We start from the raw sequence: 21,630 nt of genomic DNA, 5'->3' as shown, positions 1-21,630 counted from the left end.
TTATAAAGTTTAATCTTTGTGTTAAGTGTATGAGCTTATATAAGTGCCATCTCTAGCTTTCATTATGGTAAATCCTTTTTCCAGAACCGAAATGCATAATTCCAAGAGCTAATGCTACAAGCAGTTGTATATTATGCATTAGAGCTTGTAAATTAGTCTTACATCATATTTTTCCTTTAGTATACCCTCACTCTCCACTCTCACTTTTTACCATTAAAAACTGCTCAAAGTATGGCAGCTTTTCATATATTTGCAGACCAAGGACCCGATCGGAGAAGCTCAAATGTTGGACTACGAATGGGGAAACCCATCGACGATCATGCTCAACGGCACCGTCGCCGTCGATGAGTCCACCTCTCATCCCGACCAGAGCCGACATATCTTCGAGCAGTACTCGCAAAGCTTCAATGAAACCACCGCCTCATCGTACCTCAACCCCAACGACTTCCTCCACCACTCCCATAACCCCCACCACCACTACCTTAGCAACCCCACCCAAACACATCCTCATTTCGCTTCCCTCTACGACCCACGCGCCTACGGCGGGAATTGTGCCTACCCACCGTCGCCAACGCCGTTGCTCACTCTTGAACCGGAGGGTGGTTCCGGGAACGTTAACTCTCATGGCCATGGGCAAAACGGGTACATGATCATGCCAAAGCCTGAGCCCTCAGGTTGTGCCATTGACTTCACAAACAACCGGATTGGGTTGAACTTGGGTGGTCGGACGTACTTCTCCTCGGCGGAGGATGACTTCGTGAACCGACTGTATCGCCGGTCTAGGCCGTTAGAAGCGGCTCTTGTTAGCTCTCCGAGGTGTCAGGCTGAAGGGTGCAATGCTGATCTTACCCACGCTAAGCACTATCACCGCCGGCATAAAGTCTGTGAATTTCACTCCAAAGCCTCCACCGTCATCACCGCCGGGTTGACTCAGCGATTCTGCCAACAGTGTAGTAGGTTGTTTCCCATTTTTACCCTTTACCAATTTTTACCTCAATCAAACACTTCACAGTTCACATAGTACAACCACTTGATGCATAAGATCACCTGAACGGCTTAACCGAAATCCCATGCATTAACTGATTGTATCTTATAATAATATATTGTACAACTATATCATTGCACAGAAAGAAGGAAGAATTAGATAAATAAACATAGAAACAAAAAAATGACGAAAATGCCCTGGGGTGGGTTTGGGGTACAAGGAAACTAAAGACAATGATTGGTGTACATGGGGGCGATCCCGAGGGCATTTTTGGGTCCGTAAAAATTTCTGTTTCCCATATAAGCTGCGGATTTACCCTTTGTTAGGTACTGTTTGCTTTTGCTTCTTATAGTAACCTATACCCAAAATACCCTTTCTTTTGTTTCATTTATTGATTAGTACTCCTAAACGTCCTAATAAATAATAATTAACTAATTATTATTTTTTACCATTCATTTACAAAAAATAATTTTTTTTTTCACTATATAATGTTATAAAGATTCCATCTCTTATCGGAATTCGATAACGGAAAAAGAAGCTGTCGAAAAAGATTGGCAGATCACAACCGTCGACGTAGAAAATCATCACAAAATCCAGATCATAGCAAGGGGAGTGTCACAGTCTCGGGTGCTCAAAGTTCATCCTCCGAAATCGTATCAAGTAAGAGACCTAATTAATTAATCCAAATTTTACAAATAATTATATTAATTTATTCAAAATTTAGAATATATATTTGTGTAAATTTTATAGGGTATCAGTCGGATTCGAGAGGTTAATTAATCTTTGTTGGTGGCACGATGGTTGTTGTTTCTTCATGAAGGAAGTTTATGGGAGATGACTAGATGGCTTAGCTAAGTTATAAATAACGTCGTTGTAATTAATTTTTTTAGATTGGTTTCACAACAAATTAATTTCCTCGGATGTTAATTCTCGATTAAATGTATTGCTAGGCTTAATTACTTTTATATATAGAAATTAATTACTGATTCTAGTTATATTTAGCTGGTTTCTAAATTGGTAAGTATTATATAAAAAATGAAAGAATGTTGGCTAGCACATATGTCTACCATGTTTTCAATTCATACGCTCAAAAACTTTATTATGCTTGTCTTTTTATACTTTTTAGCTATTTACTATAATACCCGCTACAATTTGTAGCTTCTTATTACCGATTCGCATATAATTATCTATTTCTTATTTTGCTAAATGTTTTGTGTTTCGTTATAGTTGTTAAATCTTAATGTTACACCAGATCTTGTAAGCTTATTCTGTATTCGGGTAAGAAAATGTCAAAATACTTTGTTTTGTTTTGGGAAGATTGCACTTATTTTAGAAAATATAATCTCAAAATCGATGTTTAAGTGTACATGCTATAAGTTTATCATAAGAAATCTAGTTACCTAGATAACGAAGTTCATTAGTAATCAGGTTTTCTTTACTAATAAACTTGATAAAACTTTCAAATATTTATTTTGAAAGTATGTAATTAGCCGATTAGGGATGTCAATGGGACTAGTAAGAGAGGGCTGTATCATATTGTAATATTGTATCACAAATTCCGTAATATTCCATTGGGAATCCAGTTAGTAAATATTAATCAGGTTTGTACGTATAACTAAGGGCGGATATCAGGTATTCAATTTATGGTCTTAATAGGTTCAAAATTAACATGTTAGAATTTTCATCAAGTAAAAGTCACATAAAAAACACTTAAAATTGTTAATAATTTCAATTTCTAACACACATCAACATGCTTAATCTCTCATAGATGTTATATAAATATAGTTATATCCTTACAAAATATTAACATATATAATGTATATTGCATTTTTTATTGTATTTTATATTTGGTTATGATCTCTTCCTAGAGTAGAGGGATACCAATTTATTGTATTTATACTCAATTGGATTTAATGGCAAAGCAAGGGAAATATGTTTTGTATTATGCTATCAGAGTTGTATACCTAAAAACCCTAATTTGCTTCTCCCATACGACGCTTCTTCTACCGCCAATTACACCCTCTGTTCTCATCATCTTCTTCCACTGTGATGGGAACACCTGAAACTGAAACTGATGCTTCTTGTTCCACTATGACGGGAACACCTGAAATTGTTGATTCTTCTTCCTCAGTCTCCAAAACACCTTTTCACCCAGCATTCGGTGTCAACAACATCAAAAACTCCATTCCTGTTATCCTTGAACGAACTGACGGTCACTATGCCTCGTGGATGGAACTTTTCAATATTCACCTTTGCGCATACAATGTCTCAAATCACATAAACCCCGATGTTCCACGCCCCAAAGATGTCGATGATTCCACTTGGCTTCGCCTAGATGCCATTGTCAAATAGTGGATTTATGCCATTATCTCTTCTGATCTTTGGGAATCAATCATGAAACTGGGTGCATCTGCTCAAGATTTGTGCAACTGACTCTAGGAGATCTACCAAGACAATCATGCTACACGCACTACCTACCTCGGAGAATAGTTCAGTTCTACTCGACTTGAATCCTTCTCCAATGTCCAAGACTATTTCTCACGTCTCAAGAACTTGTCTGATCAACATGCCAACATAGGTGATCCTATTTCAGAAACTAAAATGGTCATTCAAATGATTTCTGGTCTCACACAAGGTGCTTATGATACTGTTGCAACTTTGATACAACAAACCGAACCGCTTCCAAGTTTCAATAAAGCGTGTTCCCAACTTCTCCTGGAAGAAAAACGATGCAACAAGCACGCCACCCCTCCACTGCAAACCATGGTTACTTAGAAGATGACCGACTCTTCCTATGCCTACATCTCTCCCTCACCGGATAACAATAATATCGACAATGGTTCACGGGGTCGGGGTAACTACCGTGGAAATCAGCAGGGTCGAGGTACTCAACAAGGACGAGGCAGGGGACGTGGGCACTTCTCTAATTCTGGACCCAGTAATTATTCCTGGCCATTTCCATGGTATCAAATGGCACCATGGTTTGTTCCTCCCTGCCCCTATCCAACAGTTGCTCCCAATTCTCAAGCGGGTCTCCTTGGACCCTCTCCACAATTTTCAAACCGACGACAATAAAATGGGTCTCAATCTCACTACTCCAACAATTATGGAACGCCAATGAAACCGACCCAACTTGATGTTGCCTTCAACACCATGCACTTACGTCCTCCTGAAAACTTCTGGTACATGGACACAGGCTCTACCTCTCGTCTCACCAATGACCCAGGTAACCTTTCTCATATATCTCATTTAAGTAATCAACATTCAATTCAAGTTGGTAATGGTACAAATATTCCATCTCTTGGCCGGTGTTTTGCAACCCTCTATTTTCCAATCATTCTTATCATCTACGCAATGTTTTTCATGTCCCTAAAATCATTAAAAACTTGGTTTCTGTTGACAAATTCACAACTGATAATCTCCTCTCTGTTGAATTTGATCCATTCGGTATTTTGTGAAGGACATTATAACGAAGAAGGTCCTCACGAGGCACACCAGTACCGTTGATCTTTATCTGTTCACTTCACCCATGTCCGCATCTCAATCTGTTGCTCTTCATGCCACTTCACCCTCAACTTGGCATAATCATTTTGGTCACCCGGGAACTTCCGCTTTTAATCTGCTTAAGTCTAGTTTTTCCAATTTTAATTCCAAGTTTAATCACAAGTGTAATGCCTTCTCTTTAGGGAAACATTGTCGTCTACCATTTTCTTTATCTCATACTCTTAATTTTGCTCCTTTTGATATAATCCATGCTGATTTATGGACCTCTCCTATTGAATCTAAACTTGGTCACAAATACTATCTTGTGTTACTTGATGACTTTTCTCATTATCTGTGGACTTTTCCTTTACACACAAAGTCACAAGTATTTGATGTGTATAACTAATTTCAAACCAACATTTAAACACAATTTCACAAAACCATTAAGTCCCTGCAATATGATAATGGTAGAGAATTTAACAACTCTACGTTCAACCAACTCTTTATTAAAACCGGTACTCAATTCTGTTTCACTTGCCCATACACATCTCCTCAAAACAGAAAAGCTGAACGTATTATACGTACTATCAACAACATGGTACGAACCAATCTCCTTCATGCATCGTTGCCTCCTTCTTTTTGGCACCATGCTCAATCTTTCGCTACATACATACTCAACATCTTACCCACTACCACCATTCATAATAAAACACCCACCAAGGTTCTATACCTAAGAAAACGAACCTATTTCCACCTACGCACTTTCAGATACCTTTGTTACCCTAATATTTCTGCCACTACACCAAATAAACTCCCTGCCGATCTATTCCCTCCATTTTCCTTGGGTACCCCAACCATCGTGGGTACCTTTGTCACACTATATGCAATGACAAAACCATCATTTCACGCCATGTTACCTTTGACGAATACACCTTTCCCTACCAAAATTGATCTTCCTATCCTCCCTCATCTTATGATTTTCTCGATGATGTACCACCCTCCCCGTATTTATCTAATCATCTCCTACATAATTATTTTTCCCAAAATACTCATACCGCTTATCCCAACACCGACAACCCACTTTTCAGTCCACGCTCCAGCCCTCCAACCTCACCACCCTCCTCGACCCATAACAACCCTTCCTCATCTGATTCAGATTCCGACAGCCCACCGGTTCCCCCACTTTTGGCCCAACATCCATTGACCACTCGTTCCAAGAGTGGTATACAAAAACCAAACCCAAAAATATTCCCTTCACACCAGTCATATTTCTCCAATTCCTTCTACTCCTAAGTCCGATCTTCTTGATAAAATTGGAATTGTGCCATGCAAACTGAATTTAATGCCTTACTTAAACAGGATACATGGGTTTGGTTCCTAGACCATCTAACACTAATGTTATTGGTTGTCATTGGATTTTCCAACACAAGTTTAACTCAGATGGTTCTCTTGAACGATACAAGCCACAAATCATTGTTAATGTAAAATCTCAAGAGGTAGGTGTTGGTTGTGATGAAATGTTAAGTCATGTCGTCAAACCCGCAACCATACAAACTGCTTTAAGCCTTTCTCTAAGTCGTCAATGGCTCATTCACCAACTTGATGTTAAAAAAGCTATCCTTCATGGAACTCTCCACGAAACCGTATATATGCATCAACCACTGGGTTTCTCTAATCCATCTTTTCCTGGTTATGTTTGTAATCTACGCAAATCTCTTTACAGTTTAAAGCAGGCACTACGGGCATGGTATCAGTGTTTTGCACATTAATTATTGTGTATTGGTTTTGTGTTCATCAAAAGTGACACATCTCTCTTCATCTATAGACGCAACAATGATTATGCTTACCTCCTCGTTTATGTCCATGATATTGTGATCACAACGTCTTCTTCAAAACCTAAAGTCGATATTATTGCCTTTCTCAATTCAGAATTCGACATGAATGATCTTGATAAAATCACCTATTTCTTAGGTATCTCAGTTACCTATTCAAAGGGTAACATGTTTTTATCTCAAGAAAAGTACACCACTGAAATGATCAAATGTGTCAAGATGGAGAATTGCTAATCAGCCGCTACACCTATTGATACTAACTCCAAATTAAGTGCATATGTGGCTGATCTGGTTGCTAATCCTTCTGATTATCGATGATTGGCAGGGGCCCTTCAATACTTAACTTTTACCCGCCTAGATATATCCTATGCAGTCCAACAGATTTGTTTATTCATGCATGCACCACAAGAACCTCATCTAAATGCTTTGAAACCGATCATACGATATTTACATGGTACTTTGCACTTCGGTTTACACTTGTACTCATCCAAACCTTCTAAGATTGTCGCCTACACTGATGCCGATTGGGGTGGTTGCCCCAACACTCTTCAATACGTTTTGTATTATGAAATTTATAATATTTAAAATTAATGATAAACTAATCAAAATCATAACATAAGTATTAAAAAATATCAACAATTTTCATTAAGTAATAATTAGTTAACAAAGTCTCACTGTAATATTATATGTAATATTGTAATATGTTAAATGTGACTCGATCATTTGGAGCATTTTCATGGAGCATTTGGATCATTCTCATGGAGAATTTGGAGCACTTGGAGCTAAATGGAGCACTTGGGGTTCATGGAGCATGTTTCAAAGGAACTGATCATCTGAGAAGGGAATGGATCGTCTGACAAAGGAACGAATCCGGTGCCAAAGGAACGGATCATATAAAAGGGGGGCTTGGAGCACCTGGAAGAGGTTTGGAGCACTTGGGAGTGATATGGAGCAACAAGGGAACTTGTTGCGCCATCTGATAAAGTGTTGGACCAAGAAGGATGCTGTTGCGCCAAGGGCATCCCTTCTTGCACCAAGCTACTCCCTCTTGCGCCATGGGGTATCCCTATTGCGCCATTGAGTATGTTGTGATGGGTTTTGAGCATTCTAACACTTCCTAAGTGTACATGCAACCCTAATAACCTTGGATCTATGTTTGTCTAATAATCATGCAAAGTTGAATTCCAAGGTTATATTCCTATCTAGCATACATGGGGAACATTTTTAATTTGAATGAAAGATAGAATAACTTACCTTGTTGTTGATTATGATCCTTGAAACCTTGTGAGCCTAGCACCCCAAGTGTGATGCCTCAAATGCTTCACACAACACCAAATGCAAAGGAGTAAACTTTGAGAGAATTTTACACTTGCAAAATCGGCTCTAGCCCTCTTGTTTGTTAGTGTAGCTAATTTTGGTGGAGAATGGGTTTCTTATATAGTGTTGACACATCTAGGGTTACACCATGTAAACCCTAATGTGTCATGACTCTTCATTTCCATGACCCATGGGTTTGTAACTCCCATGGAGCATCCTATGGGTGGAACCCAACTTGATAATCCATGGAGCCTCTTAGCCCACTATATAAGATATGGAAGATTTACATAATCTACCCATATATTTAATTAGTTATCTTTTGATCACTTAATTAATTCTAAATTAATTCTTGATCAAACTAATTAAATAATATTATTAATATATTAGAACTTATAATATATTAATAAACCATAAGTGTTATTTCTCTCATTTTAGTTTATCCAATTGCATGGTGCCATGCAACCCAAATGGACCATGCCGGGTCGGGTCAAGTACATACCAAAAATAGTTATGGACTTAGACACCTTATCCAACATGTTGTTGCGTCAAGCATGGCCTTGTTGTGCCATGCATGTTCTTGTTGCGCCAATATGGTGATGTTGCTCCAACCTAGAAGTTCTTGCGCCACACTTGAAGCCTGTTGTGCCATCCATACAATTGTCGCGCCATCATGACGCAAGATGGACCATCTTGGTCCGTGATGAGCCAAGTATGCTCTAAATTCCTCTAGCTCAAGATCGTTCAAGGATGCTCAGAAGTTGGTATTGCTCAAGGATTACACCATGTTGTGCCACCATGATGGATGTTGGGCCATTAGTGTTCATGATGTGCCACTTGTACATCATGATGCCCCACTATGGCACAAGGTGCTCCATCATGTGTGTTGCTGATACTAGTGGGTTGTATGACATGGAAGAATATTCCAGAAGATGTTGCATGGCGGATTGTTATTGGTTGACAAATTTCATGGGCCTATGGGCCAATGGGCTTGGCCCATTAGGGTTTTAGGTCAGATCCCTCAAGTATAAATATGGATACATGCTAGGTCATTTTGTATCTTGAATTCTAGAGTGATAGGCAAATCTCTATGTAATTGTAACCTCTGTTTGAGTGTTCTGAAATAAAGAATACTCCTCTCCTGCCCATGAACGTAGGTTACCTTGACTGAACCACGTAAATATTGTGTTTTGTGCGCTTATAGTTTTGTTTGTTATCCGCTTTGCTCCTAACAAGTGGTATCATAGCTGCGGTTTGTATTCCTGTGATTGACGATGTCTACTCACGAATTTGATTTGGAGAAATTCAATGGTTGAAATGACTTCACATTATGGAAGGTGAAGATGAAGGCTCTTCTACTTCAACAAGGATGTGTAACGGCACTAGAAGGAGAGACAACAATGCTTAAAGACATGACGACTGAAAAGAAGGTGGACATTTTGACAAAGGCACATAGTGCCATTCTGTTTAGCTTGACATATGAAGTACTGAGGAAGATCATGGATCAAACAACTGCTTCTGGGCTCTGGGATAAACTTTATGACAAGTACTAGAACAACTCACTGACGAACAGGTTGTATCAGAAGCAAAGGTTGTACACTCTCAGAATGTCTGAAAGTACCTAAGTGAAAGTTCATCTGGATAACTTCAATCGCATCATCTTGGATCTACAAGGGGTTGATGTGAAGATTGAAGATGAAGATCAGGCGTTCATTCTCTTATGTTCTCTTCCTAAGTCATATGAGAATTTCGTGGATACCATGATCTATGGTAGGACAAGGATCAATGTGAATGATTTGAAGGACTCTTTGATGTTCAAGGAACTGAAAAGAAAAGTTTTAGTTGGAGAGGAGGTGTCCAGTTCCGGTTTGTTAGTAGGGGGAGGACGGACAGAAGAGTGGAAAGGGGAAATAGAGGGAGATCACGTTCGAAATCGAAGTCAAAAGGTTCATCGAACGCAAAATGTTATAACTATAAGGAGAAGGGACACTTCAAGCGAAATTGTCCATAGCTGAAGAATGTGAAGTTTAATAGTGAATCAAGTAGCAATAACACTACTGTTGGGGTTCTTGAAAGTTTTGATGAAGGGGACGATGGTGATGTATTGACTGTTAGTACATCAAGTTTTGTTGATACTTGGGTCTTGGATTCTGGAGCATCCTATCACATAACGTATAATCGTGGTTGGTTTGACTCATGCAAAGAGTGGGATGGAATAGTCAAGATGGGTGATGACTGGGTGAGCAGTATCAAAGGTAGTGGCACAGTGCAGATTAAGATGCACGATGGCATGGCCAGGAAGTTAGATTGCTGGTACGTTCTAAAACTTCGGAAGAATTTAATTTCTCTTGGCACATTGGATAATAATGGTATGAGGTACGTTGGTGAAGTTGATTGGGTCAAAGTGAACAAAGGTTCTCTAGTTATAATTAAAGGGATGATGAATCGTGGAAGGATCTATATCCTAGAAGGTAGTACGGTTATGGGAATGATGGATATCTCCCAATCCTTGAATGAAGGTGATGACAATACGGAACTGTGGCATCGTAGGTTGGGGCACATGAGTGAGAAGGGCATGTCAGTTCTAAGTAAACAAGGACTGCTTGGTGGAGAGGATACTGGAAAGATAAAGTTTTGTGAAGCTTGCGTCAAGGGAAAGCATCACAAAGTAAAGTTCGGTACCGGTCAACACACAAGCAAGGAAAACCTGGAGTATGTTCACTCAGATCTATGGGGACCTACACCAGTGAAGTTGATAGGTTTTATAGATAACAAAAATCATATTTTTGGCGGAAAAATCAACCCTAAGTTCGCATACACCCTAAGGATCTAGGTTTTCACTATTGAATGCAATAATCAATTTATATATCAAGAATCCTATTCTTGCCCTAGTATTTTCGAAATAAATAAAAGAGTATAGAAAACATACCTTTTGATTATGCTTGTAGATAATCAAACTAGAATCCTTCTTGAAATTGCTTGAAGCTAGCACCACAAATGTCGTGCCTCTGATGGTTCACATCCAACCCTAGAATCAAGGAGGCTTAAAGAAAGAGGAGAGAGCTTCAAAATTTTGGCCTATTATGTATGAGAAGGTATAGACGAAATTGTGAAGGCTAGGGAGGTCTTTATATAGTTGAAGGAAACTTGGGGCCAAAGCTAGGGTTTATGGGATAAGACCTAGATTAATTAATATAATAATCAACCTGTCTTATCTACTTATCCCTTAGTTTATGGACGAAAATTCTAGGCTTACCCTAGCCAATTTTCGTCCGCCTCATTCCATGAGTAACTAGAGCCTTCCTGCTTCAACTTTCAATAAAAAACCAAACAATCCATGCACTTTTATTTAATCCAATTAATCTCAAAATTAATTCTAATTAATTTCTGATTAATTATTAATTAAATCATATGATTTGTAATTAATATATTATTTTCATAACATATTAATAAATTCATTTTGATTTCTAATTAATTTATTATTCACATAATAAATTAATAAATCAGTCTCTCTCTCTCTTTCTAAAAGTCATCCTATTCAATTACTAGGTTTGAGGGAAACCCAAAAGGACTTTACTAATAATTCAAGATTATACTAATTTAGTTATTGGCTTAGACACCTAATCCAACAGTCTCCCACTTGGATAAGTCTAAAACTGAATTACTGGTATAACTTCTAAATTAAACAGCAAAGAGTGCTTCCTTAGCAACTACCGAACTCTGATCTAAACATATATTGGTCCTAAGATAAGTGATAAAATATTTCTCCGTTCTACTAGATATCATATAGACATGAGACATGGATTAGAATCAATCTCATTGTCCAAAATTTTGTTTCCCGATTTCCTGATTTGTGATGACGACATAAGACTTCAAATTGAACACATCAATTGAGTCCTGGCTGGGCCCAAAACTATAAGTCAACATCAAATCACTGAGGGGCCCCAAAGATATCTCTTTTCCCGTTAGGGAAATAGGAACGAATAAACTTTGACTTATATGTTTGTATCCTTTACTCATCAAATCATACATGATACTGTGTTTTATAACATCACGTTACCGACGCGTTTTCGCAATACCAATGTACAACTGACTTGTAAATTACAACTCATATATATCTCCGTTTCAAGAATATAAGATATTATCGTCTCAGAATTACTCATGATATAATCCATGAAGTAATTCTCCGAGCTCGGGTCAATCTAATACTTAAATCTCCATTTCTAAGTACTCATGAATGTTGTAGCAATACAATTGCTATGTCTAATCTCTTTAGACTATCTCAACCCAATTCATGAAAGTCTTAATTCACTACTTACTTCCCAAAGTATGAGCAACTGTGGAGTTTGAATAATTAAATTATTCGGGAAGTAAAACATGCAAAACGAAAGACAAGAATAAATAATTGACAAAGGCAGTAAACAAACTCATAAATAATCTCTATTATTTAATCACCAGAAGTCAGTTACATTTATTTTGTTACAAGTTTCAAACTAATCATCTAACTACAAAAATCTCTCAGCCCAATGCTTCTAGCATGTTGTCTATGCTTAATCCTACTCAGAGCCTTTGTGAGAGGATCTGCAGGATTATCTTCTGATGAGACTCTCTTCACTATGAGATGACCTTCTTCAACTCTATGTCTGATATAATGGTACTTTCTGTCGATATATCTTGATATTCCATGATCTCTCGGTTCTTTAGTTAAAGCAACCGCTCCTTCATTATCACAGAAAAGTTCCTTTGGTTCCTTAATGGTTGGAACAACTCCAAGATCTCCAATGAAGTTCTTCAACCATGCTGCTTCCTTTGATGCTTCACTTGCCGCTATGTACTCTGATTCATAGATAGAATGAGCCATTTAGTCTTGCTTGGAACTTTTCCATGTAACTGCTCCTCCATTTAATGTAAATACCCAACCAGATTGAAAACGAAATTTGTCTCTATCTGTTTGAAAGTTGGCGTCACTATACCCAGTCACTCTCAACATATCACTGCCACCAAGGACTAGAACCATGTCCTTTGTCCTTCACACATACTTGAGAATGTTCTTAACTGCTGTCCAATGAGCTCTGCCAGGATTTCCCTGATAGCGAATGACCATGCTTAAAGCAAAGGACACATTAGGGCGAGTACATGTCATATCATACATGATCGATCCTACAGCCGAAACGTAAGGGACTCGAACCATATCAGCTATCTCTTCATCCTTACTTGGGCTTTGAGTCTTACTCAATTTGGCATTGCTCTGAATAGGTATCTCTCATTTCTTGGAATTTTCCACATTAAATCGTTTTAGTACCTTGTCCAAGTATGTACTCTGACTAAGTCCAATTAATCTATTCTTTTTATCTCTCAAAATTCTTATCCGGAGAATATAGGCTGCATCTCCTAGATCCTTCATAGCGAAACACTTTCCAAGCCAAGATTTCACTTCTTGCAAGGTTGGAATGTCATTTCCCATTCGTAGTATTTCATCAACATACAATACTAGAAAAGTTACTATACTCCCACTAGCTTTGACATATACACAAGACTCATCCTCACTCCTAGAAAAACCAAACTCTTTGACCTTTTCCTGGAAGCAAATATTCCAGTTGCGAGATGTTTGTTTCAATCCATAGATGGATTTATGAAGCTTGCACAATCTATTGGGAAATTTTGCATCAACAAAACCCTCTGGCCGACTCATGTAAACATCTTCAGCCAACTTCCCATTAAGAAAAGCGGTATTGACATCCATCTGCCAAATTTCATAGTTAGGAAAGGCAGCTATGGCGAGCATTATCCTAATAGATTTTATCTTAGCCACTGGTGAGAATATCTCATCATAGTCAACCCCTTGGGTTTGTGTAAAGCCCTTCACAACCAGTCATGCCTTGAATGTGTGCACATTTCCATCCATGCCAGTCTTCTTCTTGAAGATCCATTTACAATGAATTGTCTTTTGACCAGGTTGTTGATCAACCAAATTCCAAACTTGGTTGTCATTCATGAACTTGATCTCGCTGTCTATTGCCTCTTTCCACTTGGCTGCCTCAGGGCCTGCCATTACTTCCTTGTAGTTAGCTGGCTCATCCAAATTTATCAATGTACTATCACTGATAAACGTATCACCTTCTACAGTTATATGGAAACCATAAATATGAGGTGGCATGCTAAATCTACCGGAACGACGAAGAGGCAATGGAGTGTCAACTGGAATTTCTTCCTCTGGTTGAACCCTAGTATCTTTAAAGGTTCCTTCATTGGTTGACTCTTGAATCTCTTCAAGGTCAATTGTGTTCCCACTGTACTATTTTCATATGATCTCTCTCTCGCGAAAGAATTCTCTTCGTGCTACAATGACCGATTTTTCACTAGGTCTGTAGAATAAATATCCAAAAGACTTTTGTGGGTAGCCAATGAAAATACATCTCTCACTTTTGGCTTCTAGCTTGTCATGAGTCTCTCATCTAACGAAATCTTCACAACCCCAGACTTTGATATGTGCTAACGAGGGAACTTTCCCTGTCCACATTTCGTGAGGTGTTTTGGCAACCTTTTTAGTAGGAACAAGATTGAGGATATGGGCGGTTGTCTCTAAGGCATACCCCCAGAAGGAAATGGGAAGAGTGGCTCGACTCATCATGGAATGAACCATGCCCAACAAGGTTCGAGTGCGCCTCTCAGCCACACCATTAAGTTTTGGTGTCCTAGGAGGCGTCAATTGTGAAACTATTCCTCATTCCTTGAGGTAGTCGTAGAACTCGACACTAAGATACTCTCCTCCTCTATCAGATCGGCACATCTTTATCTTCCTGCCTAATTGATTCTCGACTTCATGCTTAAACTCTTGGAACTTTTCAAAGGTTTCTGATTTATGTTTGATCAAGCAGATGTATCCATATCTGCTATAGTCATCCGTAAACGTTACATAAAACCGATTAGCATCTCTTGTGGTGGATCTGAAGGGACCACACACATCTATGTGTATGAGATCCAACAACCCCTAACCCCTAACCCCTTACACAAGATCTAGTGAAAGGTGACTTTTTCATCTTGCCCAAAAGACAAGATTCACATTCATCATTTGGTCATTGGTCAAATGATTCCAAGACTCCATCCTTTTGGAGTTGGACAATGCGTTTCTTGTTAATGTGTCCATGACAACAATGCCACAAGCATACCTTGTCTAAACCATTAGACGAATCAATATGAAATACACTATTATCTAAGCCATCAACACAAGTCACAGTTTCATACACACCATTACAAGGTAAAGCTTCAAATATAAAAACACCATTTTTTATAAATTAGAATTGAACCATTCAAATCATTAAAAGAGTAGCGAAAACCATGTCTTAAAAATGCATGAAATGAAATAATGTTTCGTTTGATTTTGGACGAATAGCAACAATCAATTAAACTAATCCTAACATCACTACTAAGCATAAGTTGATAAGTCCCAATCTTGGTCACATGAGAAGATTGCCTATTGCCCATGATCAGATTTATCTTCCCATGCCCCACCTTGTAACGACCCAAAAATCAAGGGTAAAAATTTCATTTTTGATATAGTCAAAACATTGATACCATTTATTCCGAACATTCCAAAACATCGCTAAGTAAAACATTTATCAGAGTTCATCTCAAAATCATTCAGTGCGGAAAACATAGGTGCGTGCACTGCGATCAAGCCGGGCCCTTCCTTTCAAAACCGATGATACCTGAAACAATAAACCAAACTGTAAGCACGAAGCTTGGTGAGTTCCCCAGAGCATACCCCAAACAATCCACATAATCGACATAATCCATATTAGCTATATCAGCTACATAAACCGTATCAATCACATAAGCCCTGCATATAATCATATAAGGAAGCCATGGAAACCCTCCAAGGTCTTACTCCGGGTGCCATAGGAACCCCTCATGGTCTTAGCCCACTGCCATGGGAACCCCCACATGGTCTTAGCCTACTGCCATGGGAACCCCCACATGGTCTTCACTAACTACCAATCAAACCATACATACAAACATATGAGCTAAACATGCAAACATATAAGGATTCCCTGGAAACCCTCCAAGGTCTTTCACTGGGTGCCATAGGAACCCCCTCATGGTCTTAGCCCACTGACAAGGGAACCCCCACATGGTCTTAGCCTGGAATTCCATAGGAACCCCCACATGGTCTTATATCCAACTGCCTCGGGAACCCCCGGGGTCTTCCATGCAAGTATCACAACGGCAACTAGCATACCAAATACTACACAATCAACTAGCATACCACATATATAACTACTTGCCATGGGAACCCCCGCATGGTCTTCACATAAATACATATTCTATCAATAGCACATCCGCAATAATCGTCACAACTAGATAAATGGGCCGGCCTTGGTGCCTTAGACCCATTGGTATGGTGAGAAGACTCACCTCGAATGTAGAAGCTTCCCGAATGATATCCTTAGTTGCTGCCATGCCGACTTCCCGAGCTATTAATACCAATCAGTACACCCAATTAGCAAATTGGGTTCCATACTATAATCCCTAATCCATACATGGGGTAAAATGACCATTCTACCCTTGGCCCAGTATGATCCAAAACTGAGGCCCAAGCCCAAAACAAAACCAACACTGTAATGTCCATAAATCCACCAATGGACCTAATCTGCGAAGGCCCAATACGAAAAAGGCCTAAAATACTGAATGGTCAACCCTAGTCAACTCCCGGTCAAGTCAAAGTCAAAAGTCAATGTTGACCTCAACTCGTCGAGTGCATCCAACAACTCATCGAGTCACCTGAGTAACTCGTCAACTCGCCGAGTCACCTATGTAACTCGTCGAGTTTCTTAATGTCCAGAAGACCGCAAACTCATGCAGACCAAAACACTAATCCTTCATTGCACTCATCCATAATCTCGAAAACGGGTAAACCCTACCCGACTCGTGAAGTCGACTAAGGGACTCGGCGATTTCCTTTAGTCCTTTAGTCCTTTCCAGTGGGATCCAAGGTCCAAACTTCAGATCCAACCCCCTAGGGTTGAGATACCATGTAAAGTTGCTAACTTTACATCCATGCAAGGCATTAAAGGCTAAAAACACTTAATCAAAGCTTGTCAAGGGACTTAGAGCATGAAGGAGGGCCAAGACTTGATAAAGTTGGCAACTTTAAGTCCCCAAAGGCCTTGAGCTGTCCAGATCTAAAGCCATATCTTCATATCATGCTCAAAACTAAGAATGGTACCAAACTAGGCTAATAATGGCCATAAACTTTCATAGAAGGAGATCTAAGAAATGGAAGGTCAAGGTTTCGACTTTATACCTTAAAATGGTTGCCACACTTGAGGAAATCTCGGATCTACTGCCTTCCACTTAATCCAACCTCTTCAAACTTCAAGTTCCTTCCAAAAGAGCACCAATAATCACTTTCCAAGCTCACATACACACAACATGGGAGATGAGACACGATTTAGGGTTTCTCTGGACAAAGGGGGCAATAAGGGAGGCTACAAGTGAGGCTTAAGGCCTTTAAATAGGGTACAAACCCTGAAAATTAGGGGTTTCCTTTCCAGCTCCTACTCGTCGAGTTGGTGCCTTCCAAATCATCGAGTAGGTCCTTCATCCCGCGTCCAATGTGATCCCTACTCGACGAGCTGGAGCTCCCCAACTCTTCGAGTCCTAGCCCAAAACTCTAAAAATGTTAAAAACTGACCAATACCTAAACCAAGCATTACACACCTCCTCTATTTCTTTTAGCCCCTGCAATTCAGAACAAATGTGAAAACCACATCCTGTATCAAGGATCAAAGAATGAGTAGACAGTGAATTATTAGTTTGAATAGTGTATATACTTGTCGACGATGGCTTCACTTTGCCATCCTTGATGTCTTGCAAGTATTTGGGGCAACTCCTCTTCCAATGGCCTTTGTCATTGCAATAATAACAAGTGGCCTCTTTCGGGTCACTAACATCTAGAATGTATGAGTTGGGCTTCTCCTTTGGCCCATTGCTTGATGACCATGCATGGGCCTTGTTCTTCTAGTTAGATTTGGGATGAGCATTCATTTTCTTCCCTTTTCCTTGTCCAATAGCGAGAACGGGAGCATTAGTAGAAGGGACCATATTCTTTCCCTTCAATCCCGACTCATCAATATGTAGCAAGTTGTGGAGTTGGGCCAATGTGATTTCTGTGTTGTTCAGATGATAAGCTAATATAAACCGATCATAATAACTTGGCACAGAGTTTAAGACCATATCAATGGCCAACTCTTCGTCGAAATGCACACTGAGCTTAACGAGGCACTCCACGTATCTTTTCATTCTCTACACGTGATTGCAGACATACTATCCCTCTTTCATCTTGAAAACCATGAGGGACTTGACCACTTCAAATTTCTCTTGACAAGCTCTCTTGTGGTATTTTTCCACAAGGTCATTGTTCATCTCAAATGGAAAGGAGTCCTCATAGAACCTCTGTAATTCAGGAGTCATTGTAGCGATCATGATGCAAGCAACTTTTGTTGCATCATTGTAGTGTTTTCTGTAGGAGTGTAACACCCTGGATTTCATGTATTTTCAAATTCATCCCCTGGGTTGTATTTAGTTCATTTTTAGTCCTTGGGGAAAAAAGGAGTTGACCCTTTTTGGATGAAGGTGTTGAAGTCTAAGTAGTCCGAGTGTTCGATGGCGTTTCGGAGCCCAAAGATATAATCGTAATATGTTAGTGCGGGCCTTTATGAATTTTGGGTTCTCGTTCGGGAAGCTTTAAGACTATGATGAGTTGCTAGAAGTGTAGGGCTTCTCGTCACCTTTCCGTGGATATAAAGAACGTCGAAAACGGATCTGAAACGAAGAAGTTATGACTGTTCGAAGTTGGAAAGGATCTGGGAAAAACTATGCTCACGACATGAGAAGTTGGAGCTCACGATGTGAGAAGCGATTAAACATAAATATTTATTTAAACTGTGCTCACAATGTGAGCATTAATAGCTCACGACGTGAGTAACGCTGCAGCCCAAACCCACATTATTTTAGGGTTTCCATCGTATTTAAACACCATAAGCTCAGTTTTAGGGTTCCAAACCAGCCTCCCTCACCCTAAACTCAATAAAACCCTAACCCTAGCCTCTCCTTGTGTTCTTGAACTTTTGGTGGAGTTTTGGAGGTGTAAAGAAGAAGAGGAAGAACATTTAGTCCATCATTTCTGCATTCAAGCATCACCATCATCCATTTTGACACATTGTGGACCTATTGTGAGTTTCAAGTTCATTGGTTTATGTGTCAATAAGCCTAGATCTAGATTTATGGTGCTTATTTCTCTAGATCCAAGTTGGTGTGGTTATTGGAATCCATAAAGTTGCCAACTTTATGGATCTCCAGGGTCCCTTGAGTACGATAATTGCTAGATCTTTAGTTTGGTATAGTTTTATGACTCTTGCGTCATATTTCTTCATTTGTGCCCTAGTTAATGTTGGGACATGTATTGGACATGCATGTCCAAAAAGCTTCGATTTTTATGGTCCTTTGGGTCAAGGAAGACCCTCTAGATTGTACCATGTCAAGGCTTAATGGATTAAGAGCTTAATGCTCATTTTTGGTCAGATATGGACTCATGACGTGAGGGATAAGGCCTCACGACGTGAGAGCGTCTTCGCGGAATTTTCTGGACAAGAGTCACGACCTCACGACGTGAGCATAAGGTGCTGACGCTGTGAGAACCTCCTGTGCAAGTTTGGACTCTTTGATTATTGGGGAGCTTGGTCTTGGACTTATCTTTTGGTTTGGGCTCATAATGGACTAAGGATTTTAGAGTAATGGACTTCTGGTTGGGCTTGCCTTGCTGGGCTTGCCCTAATGGGCCTTGAATGGTGAATTAGGCCTTAGTGGGCCAAATGACTTGGGCCTTGTTTGGGCCCAATGGGCTTGGGCTAATTGTGGGCTTGGTTAGTTGGACTATTTATGGGATTAGTGTTGGGTGGTTTTGCCATGGGTAATTATTAAATAATGGTTTGGTTGTTTGGTTCAGTTCGTGGAAGCCGGTTCGTAGACTCTGCAACAATTGTGGGATTTATCTAGCGTTCGAGGTGAGTTATTCTCACTATATCAACAGGGTCTAAGGCACCAAGGCCGACCCTTTTTGGATTGTTATCCTCATTATAGTATGCTTGTATGCAGTTATGATCTGTTAGATCTGCATCCTAGTAGATAGGATGTTGTTGTGCTATTATGATCTGTTAAATCGGTATCCTGGTAGATAGGATGTTGTTGTGCTATTATGATGTGTTAGATCGGTATCCTGGTAGATAGGATGATGCTATGCTTAGTGATCTGTATGATCCGTGCTTGTCTGTTGATTGTTTATATGTTATGAGTATGTCGAAATATGTGTGTGTCGTTGGGTTGAGGCGGTCCTGCTTTCTGCTGAAGGCCAACAGACCCACGGCGGCCCGGATAGACTGAAGGCCCTGCGAGGCGGTCCAGTTAGGCCGAAGGCCCGACGAGCGGTCCGGATAGGCTGTAGGCCCTGCGAGGCGGTCCAGACGTGCCGAAGGCTCGTGAGCGGTCCAGATAGCCTGTAGGCCCTGCGAGGCGGTCCGATCAAGCTGATGGCTCAGTAGGCGTGTTGTTTGTTATGATATTATTCTGGTTTGTATGACGTTGGTATTTTGGGGGAACTTACTAAGCTTTGTGCTTACGGTTTCAGTTTATTGGTTGAGGTGCTTCAGATGTTTTGGCAAGGCGAAGGCGTGACCGTACACATCCTCGCATTTTGGACTTATGGTTTTTGGGAAACTCTGATATGAAACTATTTTGAAAACATTTTGTAATAGCTAATGGCTTTTGAATGTTTGAAAAAGTTTTAAAGTTTTCTGAAATTTTATGGATGTTACAAGTTGCTATCAGAGCCTTGGTTTGAGTGAACTGGAGGAACACTCGTGTGAATCCAGTCTATAACTAAGGAAAAGATTTTCAAAATGATTTTCACATGGTTTTAAAAATACAAAGGAGGATGCGATGTGTACGATCAGCCAGAGCTAGTAAGTAGACCCGAAAATACCATACGGTTATTTGATATTGTGATTGAAGGGTTTTGAGCATTCTAACACTCCTAAGGTGTACATGCAACCCTAGAAACCTTGGATCTATGTTTTACTAAGATACATGCAAATTTGATTTTCCAAGGTTCTTAACCTAACTAGAATGGCATGGGGAACTTTGTAACATAAAGCTAGTAGGAGAACATACCTTTCTTGTTGCTTGGATTCCTTGAGAACCTTGTGAGCCTAGCACCTCAAGTGTGATGCCTCAAATGTTTCACACAACACCACAACTCTTGGAATAACGTTGAGAGAAGTATACTATCACCCAAAATCGGCTAGCCCTCTTGTTCGACACATAGTACCGATTTTGGTAGCCCATGGGGTCCTTTTATAGTTGTGTCACAAGTAGGGTTACTCCATGTAAACCCTAATGTGCATGGCTTTTCATATTCCATGATCCATGGGTTTATAACCTAAATGGACTATCCATGGAGTACCTTATGGGTTTTAGCCCAACTTAATAAACCATGGATCATTAGCCCACTATAAAAGAATGGATGATTTACACAATCAACCCCATATATTTAATTAGTCTCAATTTTGATCACAAAATTAATTCCAAATTAATTCTTGATCCATACTAATTAAATAATATTATTAATATATTAGAACTTATAATATATTAATAAACCATAAGTGTCATTTCTCTCATTTAGTCTATCCAAGTGTTGCAATGCCATGCAACCCAAATGGACCATGCCAACCGGGTCAAGTACATTCTAGAAATAGTTATGAACTTAGACACCTAATCCAACAGTGATATGTTAGAACAACATGCTAGTGGTAGGCTAGGGATCTTCAGGAATTGCATGGTAGAATTTCCTGATTATATGATGCCTTAGTTCCTATAGAGTTCTCTTGTTGAGATGATCTATGACTCTTTCGCGCGTGAACTGGCTATTGAGTGGATACGCTAAGTCACATGCCATATGGT

General features: G+C 39.6%; 1 protein-coding gene across 1 annotated transcript; it reads left to right on the top strand.

The window, feature by feature from the left end:
* Positions 1-221: 221 nt before the first annotated feature.
* On the top strand, positions 222-1,957 carry LOC145106181 (uncharacterized). The gene is made up of 3 exons (XM_079043199.1): positions 222-957; positions 1,485-1,645; positions 1,736-1,957. The coding sequence occupies exons 1-3, from the start codon at positions 284-286 to the stop codon at positions 1,759-1,761; spliced, it is 861 nt and encodes a 286-aa protein (XP_078899325.1). The 5' UTR covers positions 222-283; the 3' UTR covers positions 1,762-1,957.
* Positions 1,958-21,630: the final 19,673 nt, after the last annotated feature.

Source organism: Lactuca virosa, chromosome 4 (assembly GCF_052849685.1).
Source record: "Lactuca virosa cultivar CGN04683 chromosome 4, Lactuca_virosa_CGN04683_v6, whole genome shotgun sequence".
NCBI classification, from domain to species: domain Eukaryota; kingdom Viridiplantae; phylum Streptophyta; class Magnoliopsida; order Asterales; family Asteraceae; genus Lactuca; species Lactuca virosa.
Note: the sequence above shows the minus strand (reverse complement) of the source record. Positions and strands in the feature narration are given on the sequence as shown.